This window comes from Brachionichthys hirsutus, chromosome 2 (genome assembly GCF_040956055.1).
Source record: "Brachionichthys hirsutus isolate HB-005 chromosome 2, CSIRO-AGI_Bhir_v1, whole genome shotgun sequence".
NCBI lineage: Eukaryota > Metazoa > Chordata > Actinopteri > Lophiiformes > Brachionichthyidae > Brachionichthys > Brachionichthys hirsutus.
The window spans coordinates 15,317,781-15,340,709 of NC_090898.1; the positions used below are offsets into that span (position 1 = coordinate 15,317,781).

The following is a 22,929-nucleotide window of genomic DNA, read 5'->3' on the forward strand; positions in this document are numbered from 1 at the left end:
AAGTTGAAGTACAAGCAAAAGTACCTTCTGTTCAATGAAGCTGGTGGTCCGATAGTTGAGGATGGGCCGCAGGCCGTGGGAGTCGGCCGGCGCTTTGGGATCCAAGCTGAAGTTCAAGGCAACGTAGATGGAGGAGAGTTTATCCCTGAACTCTTTCTCATCCTGCGGAAGGAATGTTAAAGGATCGTCAGCTTTCAAGAGCTGCCGATCGGTCGTAGGGAAGTTCATACGCGAGGAGGAGGACGTACCCTCAGGTAGATCCGGGTGTGGTTGCACACTCGCTCCCCCCGGTGCACCCTCACGCTCCTCTTGAGCGAAGGCTGCTGGGAATCCAGGAACAGAGCCCTCTTCACGGCATCCTTCTGCTTTTGCTTGCGACTATCGAGACGCACCTCCACCTCGAAATCTGGGACATGCGACACGTGCAAAGGTGAATGCTCTGGAGTCGCCCGATGACCTCTTTTAAAGCACACACAGTGTTGTCATGTCACACAGGACACAAAGCACTGACCTGCAGACGGCCAAGGAGCTAAAATATTAGCACTGGTGGCTACTCAACAGTTTCCCCGACTTGAAATCGAGTGCAGATGTGGAAAATTGGCTCACCTAGGACGGCCGGTAGGTGTTTCCCATCAGCAGATATGCAGAAATTCAGGCTGACGCTGTTTTGGACAGAAGACGAGGACACGATGAGGGAAGCATGTTCGTTTGTGCAGCGATGATGCAACACGGACAAGAATGCTCGCACGCCTTTCTCTGTTCCATCTTGAGGTTACATTACATGGAACAAAATGGAATTAAGTGAATTATACGAAAAAAAATAACCTGGGGAGATACCGGCATCTGGAAGCCCCCCCCCCCCCCCCCCCACCAGAGCACAACGGAAAGACAGATTTGAGAAGGGTGAAATCGGCCGTCGACTCAGGTTTCAACAGCGTTGACCGTCCTTATCGGAGACAGCTATGGGCCTCGTAAGGCCGGAGGTCTCTCCCATGACGTCAGAAGGGCAGCAAACCGCCGTTGCCCCCCCCCCCCCCCCCACACACACACACACACACACACACACACAAAGAGGCACACAGAGCGCACGAGGACGTCCTTCAAGCGTTAGTTAGCCGCTCCCGTTGCTGCAGGACTGCACGCAGCCGCTCAGGGGAGCCGACGCTCCCTGATGTTTCCCAGCTGTGCTTTACCACCAAACAATATCTCATTCAGCCCCTCCCCCTCCGGCCCTCCCTCACATTATTTCTGTTGCTAGCTTTTCACCCCCCACCCAATGCTCGGGATTGCCAGGCAACGTAAGGCAATCAAGACACGTGTGTACACAAGCGTTTCCTTCATGGATCAGTATCAGGGGGGGGGGGGCAGACACGTGAGCGCCGTTTCAACCGTGTCGAGCAGCGAGCGCCTGCCGCCTGCTTCCTCTCGCCTTTTAGCTGAAACGACGCTCGTTTGGGTGAGGCTGCTAATGGCTAGCAGGGATGCTAATCTTCAGTCCTTTCCCTCCTCGGAGACAGAAATAAAGCGACGCGAAGACGGTTTCACAGTCTGTCGGATAAAAGCAGCTCCCTTATCCGAGTTCCCTGCCGGGATAGGAGCGTGCACACATGAAAGGAAGACGTGGAAGAGTTGGGAGAGAGAGAGAGAGAGAGAGAGAGAGAGAGAGAGAGAGAGACTGAAGGCTGACTGACAGGAAGCTACGCTTCAGTCGTGGACGACCTGGACACTCACCAGGAAACAGGAACGCTCATGTTTCCACTGCTGATCATGCAGTTCTTCTCCTCCGGGTTGATCATGGTCGGATGAACCGTCAGAGAAGGGCCGGCGTTCACGATCGGCCGGGATCTGTGGGAAGAGAAAGCAGGCAGACCGGGATCGCTGTCAAAGGTTCAAATGTGTTTACAAAATTGTTTGTACGTTTTAAACAAAACAAAATAAGCCAATTGAAGAAACGAAGAGAGTTACTCGGACTGGGCTGCAGGCGTTCAGGGTTCTGCAGTGCACGATTCAAAACTACGTACCGATAGAGGACGGCTTTATCAACACCAAAGGCACCAACTATGAGATCTGGAGGAAGCAGGGGACGTGATTAGAGCGTCCCACAACGAAACGAGGATGACGAGGGTCGAGGCGAGGCGAGCGGCACTCACCTGGGTATCCGTTCATGTCCAGATCCTTTGCACCCCTGAGGGCAAATCCAAAGCTGGCAGGAAAATGCCCAGTGGCCCACTGGCCAGTGATGACCTGAGATGGGAGCTCCCCGAGTCCTAGCGAGTGTCCATTATAGATGTAGACCAGTCCTTGCTGATCCTGCCCTCCAAATGGACAGCTGATAGCCACGTCTGTCAAAGAAGAGTGTTAGTCTAAATTATATACTACTACTACCAGACTTTCTTCTTGTCCCCTGAGGGGTCGCCACGGCAAATCAACATTCTCCACTTCACCCTGTCCTTTGCATCGTCCTCCCTCACTACGTCCATGCATCTTCTCCTGGGTCGACCTCTAGCCCTGTTCCCTGGCAGTTTCATCCTCAACATCCTTCTACCGATATAGTCCCCGTCTCTCCTCTGGACATGTCCAAACCATCGAAGTCTGATCTTTCTGGCCTTGTCTCCATAACGTCCAACCTTCACTGTCCCTCTTATTGTCTCCTTTCTAATCCTATCCAACCTGGTCACTCCAAAAGGAGAACCTCTGCGTCTTCATCTCCGCCACTTCTAGCTCCGCCTCCTTACCCTAACATACATACGTGACAAATGATTGTGCCGTCAATGGCTTTTTGATTTCCCACCATTGAAACCATCCTGGTTCAGATCTCCCAGTGGCGCAATGGTGCTGCCAAACCTCCCATACACCTGGGTGCCCGTCAGGTGAGGTAGGCGGGGCTCCAACTTCAGGGGGTCACTCTGCAAGTAAACGTAAACCCGCCCCATCTCTTCCAGGCGGCCGTCGGGGCTTCGGATCATGAACATGGGGGCTCCCACCAGCAGGTCGGTCATCCTGTAAACAAGGAAGCAAAATCACAGGAACTCATTTTAAAAAGGTCTGGCGCATCGATGTCTGCAATTGGCCGCGAGTGGCATCCAATCAGCTGTCAGCTGATTTTAGAACAAGAAAGAGAATGCAAGGAGGAGGGACAAGGCCAAGACTCACCCGTCGCTGTTGATGTCCGTCGTTGCCACTGCGTAGCCAAAGTACGATCCTATCTGTAAGCAAAATGTTCCCAAGACTTCAGCCAATAAGAATCTGGTTGTCATGAGGAATTAGCATCACGTAGATTTGGGTCTGATCCGAGATGGTTGATTTTATTATTAGAAACAGTCACGCAATTTCAAACGTGCGTTCTGCATCACATAAATGAGGCATGTAGGAAAACATAAATACTTTAACAGGTTTCTGTCTGAGGTCGGTTTCATTTTCTGCCACAAACGTTAGCATTGAAAACACGGGAACGCTACAAGCGGCCCGAACTGGTTCAGCTTCAGGGTTAATCCTCATCTCTTATGCAAGCGCAGTGCGTTTCTCGTCTCATTTGCACAAATTGCCACAGCACTTTCCCCACAATTAAGCTTTACACAAAGCCACGAAAGTCTAGATCTAGTAAAGGGGAGGTTTTAAAGGAACTGAGTCAGCGGATTAGCAGCTCACACGCAGAGCCCGGCTACGAAAATAACGGTGGAGATAAGGGTCTCTGGGTCCTCACCTGCTCGCCAGTGTAGGTAATCATGGTCTTCAGGTCCGTACCGTTCAGGACAGACACCTGCAACGCAGCAGTCGCACGCATACGGTGAACACGTTTTCATACGGGCGAATAAAAGTGCCATCTCTCTTTGCATCGTCTTTTACTTTCTGGAACCAGAAGTCTAAAAAGGCCAGGTCACATTCTAAAGACTCCTAAATAAGAGCCATGATGAAACTTTCTTACCGAACCAAGAAGCATGGGTCCTTTCGGAACGCCGGCCACAAAATCTGAAGGTTGCACAGAGAGGAGTATTAAAATTAGGAGGAGAATAAGTGTCGGTAAAGTACTTCGTAAAGGGATGAGAGAATTCCTTCTCGCCTCCTCTCATCATCAGCCTACCTTCTACCTGATCGCCGCTGAATTCCCCAGCAGCAACGGAGTAGCCTGTAAGCAAAGAGCAAAGACGTGAGCTAACAGCTTAGCACTCGGGCGCTGCCATCGTATTAGCCTGTCTTGCCTTGGTAGTCGTTATCGTGTTTAGCCACTGCCTGCTCCTGTTTGGTCTGGATCTCGTTCTCAACCGACTGCATGAAATAGCCTGGGTAGTACGCGTTGATAATGTCCTCCTTGGCTGCAGAGATCACCTGACCTGAGGTAAGACAGCACAGGAGAAATGAAAACAGACTTCGCAGGATGCTTTGAGGCAACATGTTCCTTTGGATGACCTACAGACCTTGCCAGAAGTAACTTCCCGGCCCTCCTAATACCACTTTGCCGTCCTGAAAGATCAAACCTGAGAATTACTACAAATAAACTCCAGAAATCCGTCGGTTTATTAACAGGATGTTCGTTATTACCGTAGTGAAGTCAGCACTGAACCCCCCCTGACAGTAGCCTTGTCCCACCGCGTCGCTGATCTCTGAAACAAACAGGAGCAAAGTTTGATGCAATAAATATTGATCAAAAACAGGAGAAGCAAATAGTAGCCAATGAAATTCACAGATAGAGTTTATCATTTCCTTTCCTTCCCACACAAAGGAGACAGCTGCCAAGATAAGATGGGGGGGGCGTGTTTATGGAAAACAAGCATGGAATACCAAGGATTCCCCATCACAGGTGCCTTTTGCTGAAGGAACAGGAGCATCAAATTGATCACATAGGCCTGATCCCATATCCTCAGGCACATCTTGTACTAAATCCATGAAATATAAATGTTTCTTACTTAAGGTACTTTTCAAATTGTACAAAAGTAACTTGACATTTTGAGGCTTGGTGATGTAGAAACAATAGTTTGTCTCTGTTCTTTTTATAAATGCAAAAAAGCTTAAAAAGGAAAGAAAAAAAGCTTAAAATTCCCAAAATATCAAAGTAAACAAAGTACAAAATAAATAAAGTTTGAGAAAAATATTGAACCATATTTAAATTATTCCTTTGATTTCAGATGAGTTGGATCTCAAGGTTTGTCAGAAACGAATTCTGACAAAAATCCCCAAACAGCACGTAACTTCCTGTTATGATTCTAGCTTCTGCAAAGTTTTACGGCAAATCTTCAAACGTTTTTTTTTTGTTATCGTGCAGAAAACCAAACTCGATGGAAAATAACCCCCCCCCCCGCCGCCGCCTCAGCACGGGAAGGGTATAAAAACATTTGTTGGCGTAAAGGTAACTCTTACCTGTTCGACAAGGTGCATACTCCACAAATTTGGTGAAATTGTGTGCCGAGAGGTAGCAGGTTCCTGTCGGGTCAGAATGGGGGGTATCCTTTTCAGTCCGCCAGGAATAGAGAGGGGCGCAAGCCTGAGGTGGAGAGGCATGGGGATTGGGCGGGAAGGGAGGAAGTGCAGTGATGAATAGGGCGAGCTTTTAGGTAGGTACGTCTTTTTCCACCCTGGTGAACTCGGGAGGAGACCCGGGCCGAGGTCAGAGGAACATCTGGAGTCGGGTAACCACGTAACTCAACCCAGGACAAAACCAGACCAAACATGACGCGGCGCGACTTTGGTGTCAGGGGGTCGAACACAAAACGTTTCTTTACAGTGTGTCGAAACAGGAGGCGAAAAGTGAGCCTCAATTACAGCAATTTAATAGACAGTAATCTGGGTGACACATTTTTAACTGGAAACACACAGCCCCCCCCCCCCAGATGCCTGGTTCTCACAGCCATGTGGCCCAGACCTCAATAAAAAACCCAATCATGACAGTGCAGAACGGTGTGGTGCGAAGCCGCCACTAAAGTCCTTACCAGAATGGTGTCGCCGTGACAACGCACCGTGGCACCAAACCACTGGTTAGATTTGAATTCGACCTGCTGTTCCGTCTCATTCAGGAACGCGGCGCGATCCCCTAAGAGAAGCAGAATCAAAGGAACAGTCAGTAAGAGAAGCAGCACGACGAGTATCCGAATTCTGCATTTCCCTCCCGAGGCGCTCAAACATCTGAGACATCGGCAGCTTTCACGCAAAGACAATCAGAGCGAGAATTTGAAACGAGATACATTTCTGGCCGAAGGATCGTTCTCTTCTGGAACGAAACGCACACAATTTGATTAAGCGAGGAAGTCACATGACTACCACGCTACGAGAATCAGGATGGGCTCATGAGGAAAGGGGAAATGTGAGGTGAAGAGTCACGCCCTTCACCAGCGTGAAGGACGCAGGCTGTGCATCAGGCCTTCATGGTCTTTCTCCTGAACCAGCTGGGACTCCTCAACCTGCTTCATGTCCTCGTGGAAACAGCGAATGGGCCGGGGTCCAAGGAAAACACACAAACTCCGGCCTGGCTTCCTCGTAGCAGCCTCGAAGTTGGTCTGTGTTTCGGCCCACTCGCCCGTCTCTCTTTCTCCGGTTTCATTTTCAGTATTATCAACATCTACTTCATTTTTCTTACACTACCTCACCCACGTATCCATGTCCACACAGCTCTTTTGTGCTTCTGTTTTCCTGCCCCCCCCCCCCCCCATCCCCCATCCATGATTGTCAAAGGAGAGATTATAACTTTTTCATAACCCGACTGTATTTCTGCTTAATCTCAGAAGGCTTTCCTGCTAGGGACTTTTTATTTTTTTTCTATCACAGGCCTGCAGCAGCCAATCCTGTTCCTGTTTGAAGCGATCTGAAGGGGAATGACATGACCAACACTTCAAACGGCCTCATGTGATCTTATTACTTTAAATAATCTGCTTTACCCTTACGTCAAACATACATCGTTAATATTTTCATAACTCCGTGGTCATTGTTTGGGTAACTAATGCGAAGCTCCTGGGGAAAGGTGGGCGCCGGACAGTGGGCATGTTGGTCTAGAAGCAGAAAGGGTCTATTAAAGGTTATGCCGTGTGGCGGTCGTCAGATATCTGCAAGCAGACTGACAGAACTGGAGCTAAGGCGCTAAATAGACTACTAGCATGTCTATTTTAGCCGTAGCCTTAATTTGGCATCACTTTATTGGAAAAAGTTTCAGTTTGTTTCGTCTGAAAAAACGACGAGATAATGAGAAACCCGGAGGCGAGCAACAAGATGTCATCTGACCGAAATCCCCTGGGGTGGCGGTTAGCGCTGTGCGCTGAAGCGACACGGTGCCCCCCCCCCGACCCTGTCTCCCGTGGGACCGCCAGAGGAGCGTGGGGGGCTCTGGAGTGCGTCCATATGACTCACGCTCGCCTTTGAACTGTGTGTGAGAGGGCAGCCATTAGTGAGGTTAGAGCCCCTCCATGTGAATGCGTGTGTATTTTTGTGTGTCAAGAGTTTCTAAGACAAATGGCCAAATTCACTCATCGCATCAGCTGCCCCTGTGGGAGCGCTGGGAGAACGGAGGGGGGGGGCAGAGGGACGGGGCTCTGGTTTCTTCATCTACCCTCTTCTTACCCTCCCATCCCATCCGTATGCACCCCCCTCCCACACAGATCCATGGGAAGGCTCTTATCTCGATGGAAGCGGAAGTGGATAGGAGGAGGAGGGGGGCGCCGGCCACTTCGACCCAATTAGTTAGGCTAATTAAGAGGGGCTTAGGGGTCGGACCTGAAACACAGCAAGCGACGGGGAGACGGATGGCACCACTTTGTTTTACAGCATGTAGCAGCAATCTGGTGGAAAATGATACCTCATGTACCAGCGCTCCCGTTTTTTAAAGCATTCATCACAGAGAAAAAAAAATGTCTCTCAACAAGATCAATAAATGCCTTTTTATTGCTACATTCGGGATCAGCAAGGGCAAGAGTCACGGCTACAGCACATGACTCGCACGGCGAATGTCTGCCAGATGCCAGCCATCGGGCATGATCGCATTCACCCGCGTGCATCCATCAAAGAGGCCCGTAAAAAACGACTCAGGGGACTGACCTCCACGGCGAGGTCTCGACGCTCGCTCGTGACATCATCACTCGCTGTGGCGTCCAGCCAGCGTCCCTGGATGTCCAACGCATTTTATGTCGCAAGAAAAACACAGCAAAAAATGTTACGGCGCAGCAGCGTCCAATAAAAGAACGCCGTTAAACCGGCTTGCGGAACACTCGGTGGAATATTTCTCCATATCGAGAGTTACGGACGGCGTATTTAAGTTGGCCTACAAATGCTATGCTTTCATATCTTTGGAAAAAAGCCCCCCCAAAAAACAGTCCAACTGTCCCGATCCTCACCTCACCGCGCCAAACAATCCAAACGGTAGTCCGCCAACACACTGAAAGACGAATCCATTCATTAGACGACCTCACCGACTTCCTCCTGTCCTCATCCTCAGTGAACTGGAGCTCTTTTGTCGGGCCTGGCGGCGTCTGATTCACCTGTCACACCAACGGAAGCATCTCTTTGTCCGATCTGTTTGTTTGTTGATTGCTTATCTGGCTAAACCTCCTGAGGAGAGGCAACACAATTACACCCGAGAGGAAGTGAGGAGTTTCCTTGAAAGCCCTCTTCATTATCCTTTTCATCCCGAAAGAGAGGACACAAACCGGAAAAAGAAAAGGATCTTCCCAAGTCAAGGAATTAGTGTAGCCACCAAGCGTTCAGTGGAACGGAACACAGACGCTTGAGCCAGGAAGGAAAACACTCTCATCTCCTCAAGTGTGCGGTCACACAGAACAGGAACCAGGTTCTTAATCTCTTCACCCACCAGGATATCTTTCAAAATGAAGAATCATCCATTTAAAAAAAAGTTACCAGAAGGTATGTCTTCCAAGCAAATACCGGAAGACTTGAGTAGAGATGTCGGACCATCCCAACGGCTCCATCACGATCCTTACCTTTGGTATCAAACTCGATGACATGGCAATCCGATTGCCCGAGGCTCCACGGACAGTAGAAGACGGATCCTCCCTCGGTAATGTTCGCCTGACTCGTGCTGGCCTTGGGAGCGCCGATCACGACGCTCGCACTGCAAACCAGAGACAACTTGTTGGAGATTAAACGTCGCATATTTACCAAAACCACAGAATACCTTAAAACCAGAAACCTTTTACCTCAACTGTTGAAGATTGTTTTGTTTTTTTTTAACTCCAAGCCTGGCCTCAATTAAAAAGTATTTTCCAGACCCCCCCCCCCCCGATAGCTTCAACCTTGGTGCCCATTTCAGCACTTCGCAAGCTGCTTTCTGCCTTTAACAGGTAGCAGGCAAACTTCTACTACGACATGCTCACAAAACGAAGTCGGGGGGGGGGGGTAGATTCAAGAGGAAAACATAAAAGCAGACAGGCTAAGTGGAGTCACACTCTTGTTTCTTCAGCCGGGGCACTTAACTTCGACGTCCTTGCTGCAATGTTCAGCTAGACTAGAGGAAGGGCAGCCAACCACTTCAAATGACAAAGAAAAAGCAGCAAAGGTCCAACTGAGCACAGAACCGAAGGGATTCACGTAGACACGGCAGCCACAAAGTCAAGATTTGGGCAAAGTGTCTCTCAGTAAGTGGATGGTTTAACCCTTACCTCATTCCGGATCCACTTGACCCGACACTAAGAGTTGCTGGTATTGATGTGGGTAGGGGAAGTGAAGACTGCATCTAGGGGGTCCCAACGCAGGAAGAGCACGGCCCTTTCCCCAACCAAATCTTCTGTGAACGTTTATATTCCGGCTAAACGGAGCATCCTGCCCCCCCACCCCACCCAAGGGGCAAGCTAGATGTTAGGAAGACCGGAAGCCAGCGAGCATCCCCCCCCCCCCAAGAAAGAAGCCATGATTAATCCAGATGAACTATTACCTCAGATGGCAAAACGGCAAACGTTACGGGATAGCTTAAGGAAAAGCATCGAACAGAAGTTGCCATTCATTCGTTGGCGGTCAGTAAACTGCTTCAAGGCTTTTGAAAACACACAACTGTGTGAGAGTGAAGGGGTGGCTACAGAGCAGGAGTAATGAATTTAGAAACACCCCATTAATGTGGTCTTCATACCTCACGGGAGATGTGCTACAACGCCAAATTCAAAACGAGAAGCAGAGAGTCCCGGTTTGTGTTGGAAGGACACAAAACAAATCGCTCCGACTTGGAGGTCAGAGGAACGGGTTTATGACCTCGTGTGCAGACAGAGGGATATATCAGCGGCGCTCCACCTGCGCATTGCTCTAAATCACAGGGAGTATTCCTGCGCAGGAATTCTCATGAGGCGGCCGAGGATATCCCCCCTCTTGGTATGCGCAAGGAGTCGGGAAATATTCAACGCCATTCCGTTAATCCGCCCTGGAAGTCTAGCCAGAAAAGGATCAGACCGAAGAGCAGAGATCAATGGATGTTTCTACGACAAGAAATAATCAAGCACATGAATTCAATAAACGATCCCGCTGAAGGAAGTATATGCAAACTAACGAGGCCGTGCCGTTCGGCGTCAAAGCATCTCGAGCCGAACCGTAGTTTTTCCATGGCAGCTTTTCACAGGGGAAAAAAAGAATACAGGAAATAACCAAACAAGCAGATCATGCTTTAATTATCAAGCTGGCGGTAGACGCGGGTTTTCACTACCTTACACGGATACACACAGATGTGCCGACACACACTCACACAAAGCAGGGATTGATAGCAATCTGAAAGCACCGTAAATGAGGACGGATTAGCATTTAATGGGTCTTTATCTGGCAGGGTTGCTCAACTGGCGTTTTCCCCTCCCGATGGCTAATCTGCTAGCGGCGGATGTAAAAATGAGAGCTTTGGTTTCATTAGCATTTATTTATCCCAGCTAGGTGACTTATCATATTACAGATTCCTTTGTAAAAGTTGAGGTGGGGTTGAGGACCCGTTCTGAGGGAGGCGCATGCATATATACATTTAATTTTTGGGGTGCTCAGACTTGTGAGCTCTTCCGTCTTCAGGTAGCTTCAAAGCTAAGGCCAGTCTTTGGTGATGCTCGCTGTAATGTTTTGGCTACGGGGGGAAATTCAACCGGTCTTCAGTTGCTCTTTTGTCTGGTTCTCGTCGGTGTGGACAAGCAGAACCCCCCATTTCACACAGAGAGAAACCCGAGCAACGTCCTCCCGCGGGAGTTAGCGAATGAAAAAGCATTAGCGGCTCTGTAGACGACTCAAACAGATGTCATACAGCAGCCACTCGTGACCTCCACCGCCCACCGATTAAGCAATAATTAAGCAACAGAGTGATTTCGCCGGCGTGGGAGAAGCGCTGATGTTACTCGAGTACGATTAATGGCGTTTAAGCTAGAGATACTTGTAGAGCCGACCGGCGCTGGCTGCAGGACCCAACGAACATACAACGGAAAGAGGAGGTTGGGCGGGAAGCCGAGGCCTTTGGACCGCAGCAACTCCTCAGCAACGGAGTTTACCTTGAGCCGTCAACACATGCTTGAGCACCGGAGTGGTTCCACATCACTAAAGGAACTTGAATCAAGTCACCCGATTTAAGCCAGACGCAGAATTTGACCTTGAGCGTTCCCACTCCAGCAGAGGAACAGAGGATATGGAAATTCCCCCCGACTTTGATGATTTGCACCGCTAAGAATTAATTAAGCTACGCCTGGATCAACGCGTGGAAATATGGAGCTGCGGTCACACGTTCCACAATTGAATACTCGCATGATGTCATACGACTGGAATATTGACTTTCTAAAGCATACCTGGGTGCTTAAACGCATGAGATCGGCCAAATGAGCGAAGCGAGACGTACGACTAGCGTGTTATGGCTAATCCTAGCCCACATGGAGCCTCGCGTCCTCAGAGGCGCAGCCAGACGGGAGCTGTTTGAGTCTTTAAATCCTCCATATGGACAATCATCCATTCACACAGCACATGTGCACATGTTCTCAGCGCCGCTGGGGATGATTTGAGTAGCAGCGGACGCTACTGCGCCGTCTCCTGCGCCGTCCTAAGGACACATGCGCTATGCAGAAGGTCGTATGGAGCTGTCTGTTTTAGAAGATGATAAAAGATGCGCATGTTGCCTGGGAGGAGGTCGGGTCTTCTGTAAACCAATTCTATAAGCATTACCACCTCCTGGGATGAACATGAAAAGTGAGATCTGAACCCAAACCAGCCTACGCTGATCAAATAAACAGGCCAGTCCGTCGAGGACCTGATCCCACCGAAAAATATGTTCATGCTGTGCACACATATCCAAATGAAGAAGGAACCGACTGCAGTAAAGTGAAAACCAAAATAAATAAATGAACCTCTCTCACACTGCAGGGTTATAATGCATCACATGACGCACCGTTAATTCAGACTTTAGTGAGTGAATATTGGAGCCATGCGACATATGAAGCATCGTTTACATATAATCCATCTGAAACAACATGAAAAATGTTTCGGGTTTTCTTCAGAAGAGAACCCGAGGAGCAGAAAGTGACCTGCGAATTTCAGAGCACTTAAAAAAAACAGAAAACATGGAGACATCTAAGCAGCAATTTGAAATGTTAATTTTCACTCTGCAACAGGGTGGGAATTACTCGGATCTACATACCGATTAAGCGATCGTTGTCCTTACGTCTGACCTATCAGGGAGCTGCACCACGTCATGTGATTGGATTATACCGCTCTGTTTAAAGTGTGCAAGGCAACCGCTGTTCAACAACTTCCTACGTGGTTGAATGAGAAATTATAAACATCCCACAACTATAAAAAAGTATCTGTACATTAAACTTTCAGCCTTTTCTCACACTAATGTTTTCCACCCCCACCCCTAATTAAAAACACCCCCCCCCCCCTTTGCTTTCACGGAGCTCTGCAGGAGTTTAACTGCTGCTGGTTCACACCTCTCGACAATCCCCACATCAGGGGGTCCGGCCCTCACCTCGGGATAGGCAGGCCGTTGTATTAAACCGGCTGATGGGGGGGGGGGGGGGGGGGGCGGGGGTTGAGGAGCAGCTGCAGAGCCACATTTTGCTACCCACATCCCCAACTACACATGCATGGGTCCTGTGTTATGTCTATAGAAACAGCTTTTGTGCTAACTGGAAGTCTAGCCAGTAACATTTTGAAAGATGATGTCATTTCTGCAGCGCTACTTCATATATATAGATATATATAAAGTTGGCTTTGATTGAGTTACCATACAGTTGAGTCATTTTGTGACGTGGGGTTAAAACAAATCAGACCCACTCGCAATCTGAGATTAAATCAAGCAAAGTATGAGTCAGGACGGCCCTGACCAATGGCCAACGCCATTCCGACGGAGACGTGACGTCTTTGGGCCATTCCCGGCCCGTTACAGCAGATGTGACGGGTTCTATGGGCCGTTTGGACACATCATCACCATCCGTGGCCACATCTTTTTCCAGTGAAATGCACACCGGCTCATTATTCAAGGCCCCTTCTTTTACCTACAGAGCAGTAAAAGTTCACCAAGTGCTTTATGTCTCAGACAGACTGCAGCGAAGCCAAGTTTAGTATATCCCGACTGATCTTTACGGCGAGAGCCTCTAAAGCTCGCAAGCCCGTCCGCTGACGTCGAGCACGAGGTTTAACAAGAGAACATTAAAAAAAACGGAGGCCAATGAATCAAGAAAGAATGCTGAAAACTCCTCAAATTGAAAATAGTAAACAAGTCATGCCGTGGGACAAAGAGCCCCATTGTCTGCACGCAGAAGACGCGGACCTGGATGAAGAGCAGCTCGGCAGGCCAAACATACAAGCCGGACTCCTGCAGCTCAGACACTTATTGGTTTGACTTGGAAACCGGGTCGGCAGAAAAGGACACGGGTAAAAAACAATAACAGGGATAAGGCTGATCACATGTGGACGGGGACCTCGGTGTAGACAGAGAAAATACAAACCGCTTTAGCGGTCAAAAGAGACCCCCGGCCCAACGTCAATATTGGTTCGACTCTCACCACGTCTGAGGGTAAACTGCATGGACTGGCTGACCTCAGCCGGGCGCTGGTGAGCCGGCCGTGAGCTCATGCACGTCACCCGAACGTCACAGAAACACGCGTGTGTGGACTGGAACATATTACCGCATCACTGAACGCAGACTCTCAATGGCTCTATAATCCCACTGAGAGCCATCGGGGGGGGGGGGGGGGGCTTGGAATTCATGCTTCACCAAAAGCCCCACAGTTGCTTGCGGAGAGGAGTCCATTCCTACACCGGGATGGGTCCGTTATCATTTACAGCCCCCCGACCTTCAACTTGAACCCGACTCGGTACGATCCACTCCCTTATCTCTGCCAGGCACCGGGGGGGGGGCAAAGAGGAGTCAATGTTTAATTATCAAGTGTTAAAGGAGAGAGGCATCCCTCAGATGGAGAGGAGGTGGGCTCGGGAGTCGGGAGTACAAGCGAGGAGTCAATCGTCACTCAACATGAAATCACTCGCACAATAGGAGGCCATAGATCCTCGTGCCCCCCCCCCCCTTCCCCATGTCCATCCGACAAGAGCCGTCACACAGCTCACGGACTCGATCCTCATGGCGGGCTTTCCGCCGGCGCCCGAACTTTATTTGATTACGCCGGGCCGAAGGGCACAAGAGAGGCTGCTTGCATGAACCGGTCCACGTGGAAGAACGCCAGGCTTTGTGTTTTCAGAACCGACCGGGGCGTTTAAGGACGGGAGAACCGTCATCCTTCCCGTCTCCCAATCTACGACTGCCATCAGTCTCATCTCGATGTTGTCCCGCCGCAGTCCAAGCAGCTCTATTCGCAAGGCAGCTAACAGCAGCTAATCCGGACAGGAAGAGAGGCCCTCGGCTGACCTCACCCCGGGATCCCGGCGACTCCCACAAAAGAGATAGCAGAAACTCATAGCGACGCATTTTGGTGTCACCTTCCGAGGATCAGTGAATTAAAGTGGATGATGCATGCGGTTTGCTGACAAAGCAACGACTCGCGCTCTTAAATCTGATCTAGCGCACTTTGTTTTGTTTGACATTTGGCTTGTGGATAGTCATCATCCACAGGAAAATGACAGGGCGCCGGGTTGCAGGAAGCTTCACTCGCAAATCATTCCTGCTCTCTGCACACGCCATCCTTTGTCTCACCCTCCCCCCCCCCCCCCCCCCCTCCATAAGCCGGCTGCAGAAAAGTTCAGATCAAGTCATCGGGAAGATGACGTCTACGCCGTCTCACACTTAATGAGATGAAGAGAGATGATGGCGAGGGAAGAGGCTAGACAGTGGGGGGGGGGGGGGGGGGGTACTGGATGGGTGAATTAAAAAGCCCTGCAGAATGACACCAGCATAGGAGGAGGTGAGGAGGGGGATGTTGGAGAGCGATGAAGGGTCCGTGCACTCAATCTTCACATCCTAAATCATACCGTTCTCTTCAAGCCCATGCTTTCCAGACCGGGAAATGAAGGAGCAGTCTTTTAAAGGAACAGCTATAGGCCACAGGAAGAGGGGGGGGGGGGGGGGGGGGTCTCCCCTTGTCTAGAGAGGAGGGGAGGAGGAACAGGGGAAACCAGAGCTGCTGCTCACTCGGCACAAAGCCCTTTCACAAATCCCAACGTACCGGCTGGTCGAACGGCGAGCAGACGGCGACGCAGCCAGGAAGTCCGATTATGTCGAAGCCTAAGCTTTCGTTAATTATTATTACGATTGTTTGGGTCCAAGGTTTACCAAAACGTACAGAACCAGTATCAGTCAGCGACTGCATTAACCCATGCCTCGCTCTCTGCTGAAACCCTCCAAGATGTTCCACACTCTACACTTCTCCTGTGGTGGTGGTGGTGGTGGTGGGGGGGGGGGGGGGGGGGGGGGATCAGACCCGACCAAAGTCATGTATGGATGATCTAAAAAGCCTCAGAATGATTGATGCCTTGATCTCCGGAGGAAGAATGCAGGGTCTCGTTGGGATCACGTCCCCAACCGAGCCAGGAAGCATCCGAGAGAGCAAAACCACTAAGATGTAATTGCTGGAGGTGACAGCTAACGGGATTTATCTGGCGCTTGAAGGAGAGCGCAGATTAAAAGGTCAGGATTTAATGTCGTTTTGCAGATTTGATGGCGCTTCCAAAGGGATTTTGTCTTTGTTGTGAATCATTGACAAGTTTATTTAATATATAATATATATATATATAAAAAATAAATCAGAGCTGTCGTATTTAATAGAGTCATTTAGAAAACTGATCAAATTTCCTGAGAACGCTTCATTACGCGGAGTTCTGCGCGCAGAGGGCGTGTGCGCTGTGCGTAAAGCATGTGTCCAGGGGCCAGGATAAAAAAAATACAATAAAATATTTAAAATCGGGGCTAAAATAACATTCAGGTCATCCGAATCTTAATTCCTATAAATGTGTCTTCTAACTTAACATGGGAGCTTAAATGTGTCGAAGTAGTCAAATGGAAAGTTTGTGTCCAAGTAGAAGAAGCCAAGAGAAGCTGACAGAAACGTTTCAGCCTTTTCTTTTGCTGGAAATCCTGAATCGTTTTGTTCCATGCAGGATATTATTTCGCGTTAGAGAACCTCACCTGGAAGAATCCGCCAAATAAAAGTCAACGGCGTATCCGAAGTAGCTCCCCGAAGGTCCGCTGTAAACAGCTGGGTCGTCCACGTCCAAGTTGAACGCGTCGCAGACGCGCTGAGACAAAGTGAGCAGCAACCCGGAGACGCAGAGCAACGATCGCGCCAGGCGCGCTGCCGTCCTCCGCGTCTTTACGCCGAACTTCTCCCGAGCCCATTGTTTGAGAATAGAGCGGCCCGTTAAAGTTCGGCTTCAACGGAGAGATCGTCCCACTTTCTGTCGCGAGTGGAATCCGGCTACAACTGCATCCCTGGAACTCTCAGCGGCCAGTGTCTCATTTACGCTCCGTCAGCTGCGCTCGGCGTCCCCGCTCTGCCTCTCTCCACGCGCAGCGCACGCCTTCCCCGCTCACCTCCTCATCATACATGGAGCAGGGAGTTCCCACACCCGCGACAAAGTTTGGAAGAGGGGGAGGAGCTTGTGATTCCCTAGAAAAAGAAGAAGAGAAGAAGAAACAAAGATAAGTCAAATGAAATATAAACGCGCGCTTCGCGTCCACAGATTTATCTCCGATCATTGTTGTGCGCGTTGTCTTCGGGGACTTTCTTATCCGCGACCTTAACGTGAGAACAATCTTATCTTAAGCTGATACCAAAGGTGCTGAGGGGAAAGGAGGGGGGGGGGGGGGGGTCATCCATGATGTGCTCTTTGGATGCCTTTGATTTCCACTCCAGGTTCTTTATCCCCGATGAGTCAGGAATAATGATCTGAAGCTCTGTTGTGAGAATTAATCAGAATATTTTTGTTATATTCAACTAATATAACGCCTCAGTTTCCCCATTGTACCTGAACGCACCAGTCCAACCCTGGTTTGACCCTCCTGCTGTGAGACCAAACGCACGTCATCATCATCATCATCACCATCATCATCACAGGTTTGAGAGCGTTCTGTGGATCTCAGTTCAAAACCTTCTCAGCAGCAAACTTACCGCGATCCCGATAAATGTAATCAGATCCGGAATTCTGCCTGGAGCCACGTCGGACGCCAACATGTGCTCCGTCTTACGGGGATTGTGTCATTTTGTCCCGGCATGGTCGACATTATGAAGCTGGAAGTCAAACATCTCTGGTAATCATTAATGAAAAAGGATTCGGGATCCGGATCCTGATTTGGTTCACACAGTTTAATCTTCTGACATGACGGGGGGGGCTTCTGACCGCCTCTTCCTCGAACGGGACGGAGGTGAGGATCTGGGATGTGAAAAGCAACGACTCACTGAATCAAATCCTCCTAACATCCCATCCCAGCCAGCTGGAATCAGAGACCGCTGGTTTAACTGATCATTCCGAGCCTCTGGGATTGAACACGGGGGGGGGGGGGGGGGGGGGGCAAATATGGCTGACTGGCAGGAGCAACGTGAACTCTGTCAAGTGCTGCTTATTGTATTTATAACTAGTCTGAAGCACGCTGACGTGCGGAGGGAAGTCTGACCGTAGACTGATGGGAGGAATCCATAGCGTCTGGGGGTGGCGGAGGGGGGTGGGGGGGGGGGCAGCTCACAGCTGTTGGGGGCCGCTTGATGGTTCAAAGCCCCGATCCTGATCCATGGAGGGGTCTCATTCAGTCACTCTGTTTTTAGATTGTTGGGATGAACTTTGCAGGAGGAGTTGGATTCAAAGCTTGAGCCTCTGTGCCACAAAACAAACTGGCAACCCAGAACGCTAGTGATGGGCGTTTCCGATCGTGGCCGTGATGTCACCACAGACAGTCCGATGACCTCAGTGATGAGGGTCAGTCAGAGGGCAGCAAACAGATAATACCGGTATCAGCGGTTAGTCATTCTTTAGCTCTCCCCGCACCGTTCTGTTTTCTCTCCACCCTCAGTGATCCGTTTGACAGCTCGAGGGATCAATGCTCTGCCAGGAGATAAGAGAAATATTTATTTCAAGCTCGTTTTTCTCATCGCGCGCATCGTGCTGAACTAAAAAGCCGCTGTAAACAACCGTGTTTAGTTTTAAGCCTCTTCTCCTCCGCGATGCAAAGTTTGAGCCCGGATAACTTAACGATATTTTTCCATTTTGTCCGAACTGTGAATTCAGTTGAAAAGGAGGGTGTTGTTTTATTCCAATGGTTCTGCTTTGACATCACTTGGCCGCTATGGCAACCAATCCGAAGTGCAGCAGAACATTTTGCAGGACTCCGCACAGCTGGGCCAACTATTTTAAATCTAGACCTGACACGTTGGCACTTCTGTGAGGCCTGGCATATACACGTGTTCATCTATATATATAAATATATATGTATATATACACACACATTAACCTTCTCCATGGCAACCAAATGTTTTCCAATATCATGGGATAAATTATTAATAGCGGCAGCACGAGGGCCGCTCGGTGCCACTATCTCCACGCAGCTTTATCATTCTCTGATGAAGGTGTCAACATGGCCGCTTCATGCAGCTGTCTCCCATTTTCCTAGCAGTTCTTTATGGGGCAGTTAAAAAGATCTGGCGACGCATGAAAGCCAAACATCCCTGCGACCCGCTTCCCTACTCCTGCGTGATTTGGGTGGAGCACTTCAACATTCTGGCTTTTATCCGTATTTGATTTCAGAATCTACAATTATAATATACGTGATGTATCATCACCCCCCCCCCTCTGGGACAGCAACGACATTAAAATGAGCTATTAGCTAATTGGTTAGCAGCAATTCTGAGAAGAAAATCAACTAATAAAATTGGTGCCGGATCCATGACCTTGTCTCTACTGATCAACCCAACATGAATTATTTCTTAAAATCTTTACCCTCAGATTTCAGTTCGCCTCCCACTCTGTCTTTGTTCCCCTTTGTCCCCCTCCCTCATGTAATTTCTCTTTGCAGCACAAAAGGTGAGTTCACACCGGGGAGGGATGGGGAGACGATCTACTACCCCCCCCCCCCCCCCAGCAACTGGTGGCCTTAAAGTCAGAGAATAAACATGGTTTTACCACTCGGGAACAGACGGCAAATAAAGGCCCCTCCGGGCGAGCCGGTAGATTGTCCACGCTCGACAATGGAGTTTGCTCCTTCCCGACGTATCGGGTGTGTGAGACATTAGCTGTGGATGAAATGCTTTTCCAGAGAGAGAACTTCCCCTTCCTCTTTTCTTGTCTCTAACTTTAACAGCGCAGCGATACGCATCTTACAGGCAGGAAATTCCTCCAGTGTAAAAAGCCTGCTTCGGCTTCCTGTTTCAGCGAGTTCCTATCTTTGTGTCTACTCTCCATCGCACAATTCCTCTCGGCATTGCTGTTCCCTTCGGCCCCTGCAGAACCCCCCCCCCCGTGTCAGAGGAAGGCCGATTGCTCCAGCCGGGCCTGAGACATTTCAGGCTGGATGACGGCTTCGTCATGAAAGGGTGGAAGTCCTGAGCTCGCCCGTGTTGCCGAGAGGACAGGCCATTGTTTTCAACACAAGCTCTTAGCAACGCCGCGGCTGAGTGAATCATGTTTTAGGACGAATCGTCCCAGCGGATCCTTACAAGGCAACGTTTTCTTTTTTTTTTACGGCTTCCTCTTGCGGAGCTTTCACCGTCAATCCAGACAAATTGAGACGACGTGTGTGGCGAGCGGTACCATCCGAGCAGCGTCCGTTGTGTAGATGCCTCGTTAAAAAAGCTGCAAAATCCCAGAAAATGAGCAGTTGTGTTCTTTTTATGTGCATCTGTTAATCAGTCCGGTGGCGCAGAGCTGTTAACCAGCGGCATGCGGCCCTCTGCGGGACGCGACCCCACCTCCTCCTGCTCATCATCACACGCATAACAGTGGGGTGAGAAGCTGCCCTGACTCCATCGGTTTGCGCGCTTCATGCTAGTCTCTGTCCTCTCTGAACTTGTTTACATGAAAACACATATTTTTAAGAAGCGGCATAAAACTCTCGACCTCTTTTAAACGAGGTCGCCCGGGTAGAGGCGGTTCGGGCCGACGACCCGGGACGAGCTGCGAGCGTGCGGCGACACGAAACTAGGAGAAAAGTCCTTTAAACACCAGAATCGACGTGGAAACTTCGAAACGGTGGCGCTCTGAGGTAGATTGATCGCAGCAGCTAATGTTTGACGTGATAACAACTCAGCCAGAGAGGGAATCATTCCAACTGGGACAGAAAACGAACTGGGAGAGGAATGCCTGAAAGACGAGAGGGAGGAGAGGGACGTGTGGACGACCGGTCGCCGTGTTCATTGTGTTTAATTTGGATGACCTGATTTATCTCTCAGAGTAAGGGCGTGCCCCCTGACCCCCCCCCCAGTGCTAGCGGGGCGGGTGCGCCACTAAGGCCGCCGCCAGGCCTCGGGAGGAATTAAGGAATGACGCTGTAAATGGTGTTTTTTGGGGGGTACAGCAGGAGAGGGGCAGTGAATCGGTGTGTTCACCGGTGGGCCTCGGGGTATTGTTTCACACACACACGCATTCCCTCCAATTTGCTGCTGCGTTCCCACGCCCACTCCCTCGACAAAACACGTTTGACAAAGTACATATGGAAACATTAGTGGGCGGCTTCCCACAACAAAACAAAACTGTCCTTAAAACCAGAATCGATCAGTAAAGGAAAAATGTCTTCACAGATTCGCTGACGTAAATATTTCCTTTTTTTATTTATTTATTTAATCCTTTTATGAAGGGAATTCCCTCATCTTATCCCAGAAAGGGAAACATTATTTGATCCTTAATGGACCCAACCTGAAAAACATGGCCAGAGTTTTTTTTTTAAGGGTGTGCCGCGGCCGCGCCGTTATTCCCACTCTATCGCTCATCCGACTGCTTCCCGGTGCATTGTGTTACATCCCGTCCAGACTGGGCTTAACTGATCGACTAATGGGAGGTCGCCGAAGAATGTGGCCGTACTTCGGCTGCGTCGCCTCCTGTAAACATTCAGAATTGTGTTTGGGATGGTAAGTCCCCGTGCCCATTAAAACATTCCACCTACCCATTCCCGACTCCTCCTTATAAGTCTATGTTGATATCGATGCTGTCCAGACCACCGAGGTGTCGGCGCACTTCAGCAGCCTTATATAGAAGCCATCAGAGGTTTATGATGGCTGCATTAGCGGCATCGGCCGCCGCGATACGACACGCAGGGGCTACTCCGTCATCTCGCTAATGTAGGAGCCGCAGCAAGGTCACATTCCAAAAAGGCGGCCTGGTGAAATAGCCTCATTCCCTTGCCTTGTATGCCGGAGGGTCTGCAAGCACAGGGCAGGGGGGTGGGGGGGAGTCCTGGGGAATTATTTGAATGGTATCTGAGACCATAGATAGACGGGACAGACGGGCTTGGTGTCCCAAACAAGCCAACGTAGTCTGCAGGTTCATACGTCAAACATCCCAGAGCGACCTCCGACAGATACCTGCTGCATGAATTTACTAGAATAAAAGCCTTTAAACGTGAACAAGTCATCTAAAATCCACATCAAAGTTCAAACAATAACCATTAGAGGGAGGGGGGGGAAGAATCCAGGCAGGAATTTTTATTGCTGCGAGATCCAAGTCTGGGACACGTCCATGGAAAATCTTTTTTAGTGGACCCTTTTTGCTTGTGGACACTCAACACTGAATCTCCTACACCTTATACGACGATCCGCCTGCCTCCGTGATCCAAACAACTCAAGGAAAGGACTAAAAATAGCTTTTCCATCAAGGCTTTTATTTTATTCGGTAAAGCTTTTCGTCCAAACCCACAACGCAAGAGCGAACCGACCGGGAGCCCGGCCTGTTTATCATGGAAAAAGTCGTGCTGCATCATTACCAACTATTAGCAGAGTGCCATGTTGCCACGGCGAAGCACTGAGGTCAAACAATCCCAGTACTTCCTGTATTTGTGTTGAGGAATGTCGTGTTTTCGGGCCGCTGATGCATTTAATAGCTCGTCTTGCGTCGCGTTAAGACGAATGCGCTGTGAGCCGAGGCTGACAGGAACGCCGCATCATTCCTGAACGCGTGACAATAACACCCACTCGATTTAAGATTCCATTTTGACGCGTGAAAACCGAGTTAATGGAGCCCAGAATGCAGAGACGGAGGTACGTGAAAGCGTTTACGAAGCGATATGCTCAGGAATCTGACAGGCGTCAAAGTGAAACAACGAAAAAAATCACTGTCACTAAAAAAACAAACTAAAGCTTGGACTGGCGGGAAAACGAGAAAGGAAGAGGACAGCCAAACAGAAAGAGAGAAGACGAACGCGACTCAGCGGGCCGGCGCTGGAGAAAACGGAAAACGAAAACTCTGCCAAACAAAAACCACAGTCAGCATTTCTTACGGTCTCGGAAGAGCAGGCGGAACACGAGGTGAGGAAGACGAGTTGGCAACAGGACGCAAAGGGCGGGGTCTAAGTAGCAGGAAGCACTAAGCTTGGACGAATGGCAGGTGTGTCTCAAAAACAAGGGAGAC

At 49.7% G+C, this 22,929-nt stretch overlaps 1 protein-coding gene across 1 annotated transcript in view; it reads right to left on the minus strand.

Annotated features, from left to right (window-relative positions):
* The window catches only part of itga5 (integrin, alpha 5 (fibronectin receptor, alpha polypeptide)), a 20,670-nt gene extending 3,747 nt beyond the window's left edge, over window positions 1–16,923 (minus strand). Inside the window, exons 1-19 of the mRNA XM_068742822.1 lie at window positions 16,916–16,923; window positions 16,511–16,753; window positions 8,916–9,046; window positions 5,925–6,025; window positions 5,356–5,479; window positions 4,540–4,601; window positions 4,416–4,461; window positions 4,200–4,331; window positions 4,082–4,126; window positions 3,926–3,969; window positions 3,704–3,760; window positions 3,154–3,206; window positions 2,792–3,000; window positions 2,151–2,342; window positions 2,022–2,067; window positions 1,732–1,845; window positions 607–662; window positions 249–406; window positions 13–162 (exon numbers count right to left, since the gene is read on the minus strand). Of these exons, the coding sequence (XP_068598923.1) occupies window positions 13–162; window positions 249–406; window positions 607–662; window positions 1,732–1,845; window positions 2,022–2,067; window positions 2,151–2,342; window positions 2,792–3,000; window positions 3,154–3,206; window positions 3,704–3,760; window positions 3,926–3,969; window positions 4,082–4,126; window positions 4,200–4,331; window positions 4,416–4,461; window positions 4,540–4,601; window positions 5,356–5,479; window positions 5,925–6,025; window positions 8,916–9,046; window positions 16,511–16,753; window positions 16,916–16,923 (1,971 nt within the window). The remainder of the gene's footprint in view (window positions 1–12; window positions 163–248; window positions 407–606; window positions 663–1,731; window positions 1,846–2,021; window positions 2,068–2,150; window positions 2,343–2,791; window positions 3,001–3,153; window positions 3,207–3,703; window positions 3,761–3,925; window positions 3,970–4,081; window positions 4,127–4,199; window positions 4,332–4,415; window positions 4,462–4,539; window positions 4,602–5,355; window positions 5,480–5,924; window positions 6,026–8,915; window positions 9,047–16,510; window positions 16,754–16,915) is intronic.
* Between the last annotated feature and the right edge of the window lie 6,006 nt (window positions 16,924–22,929).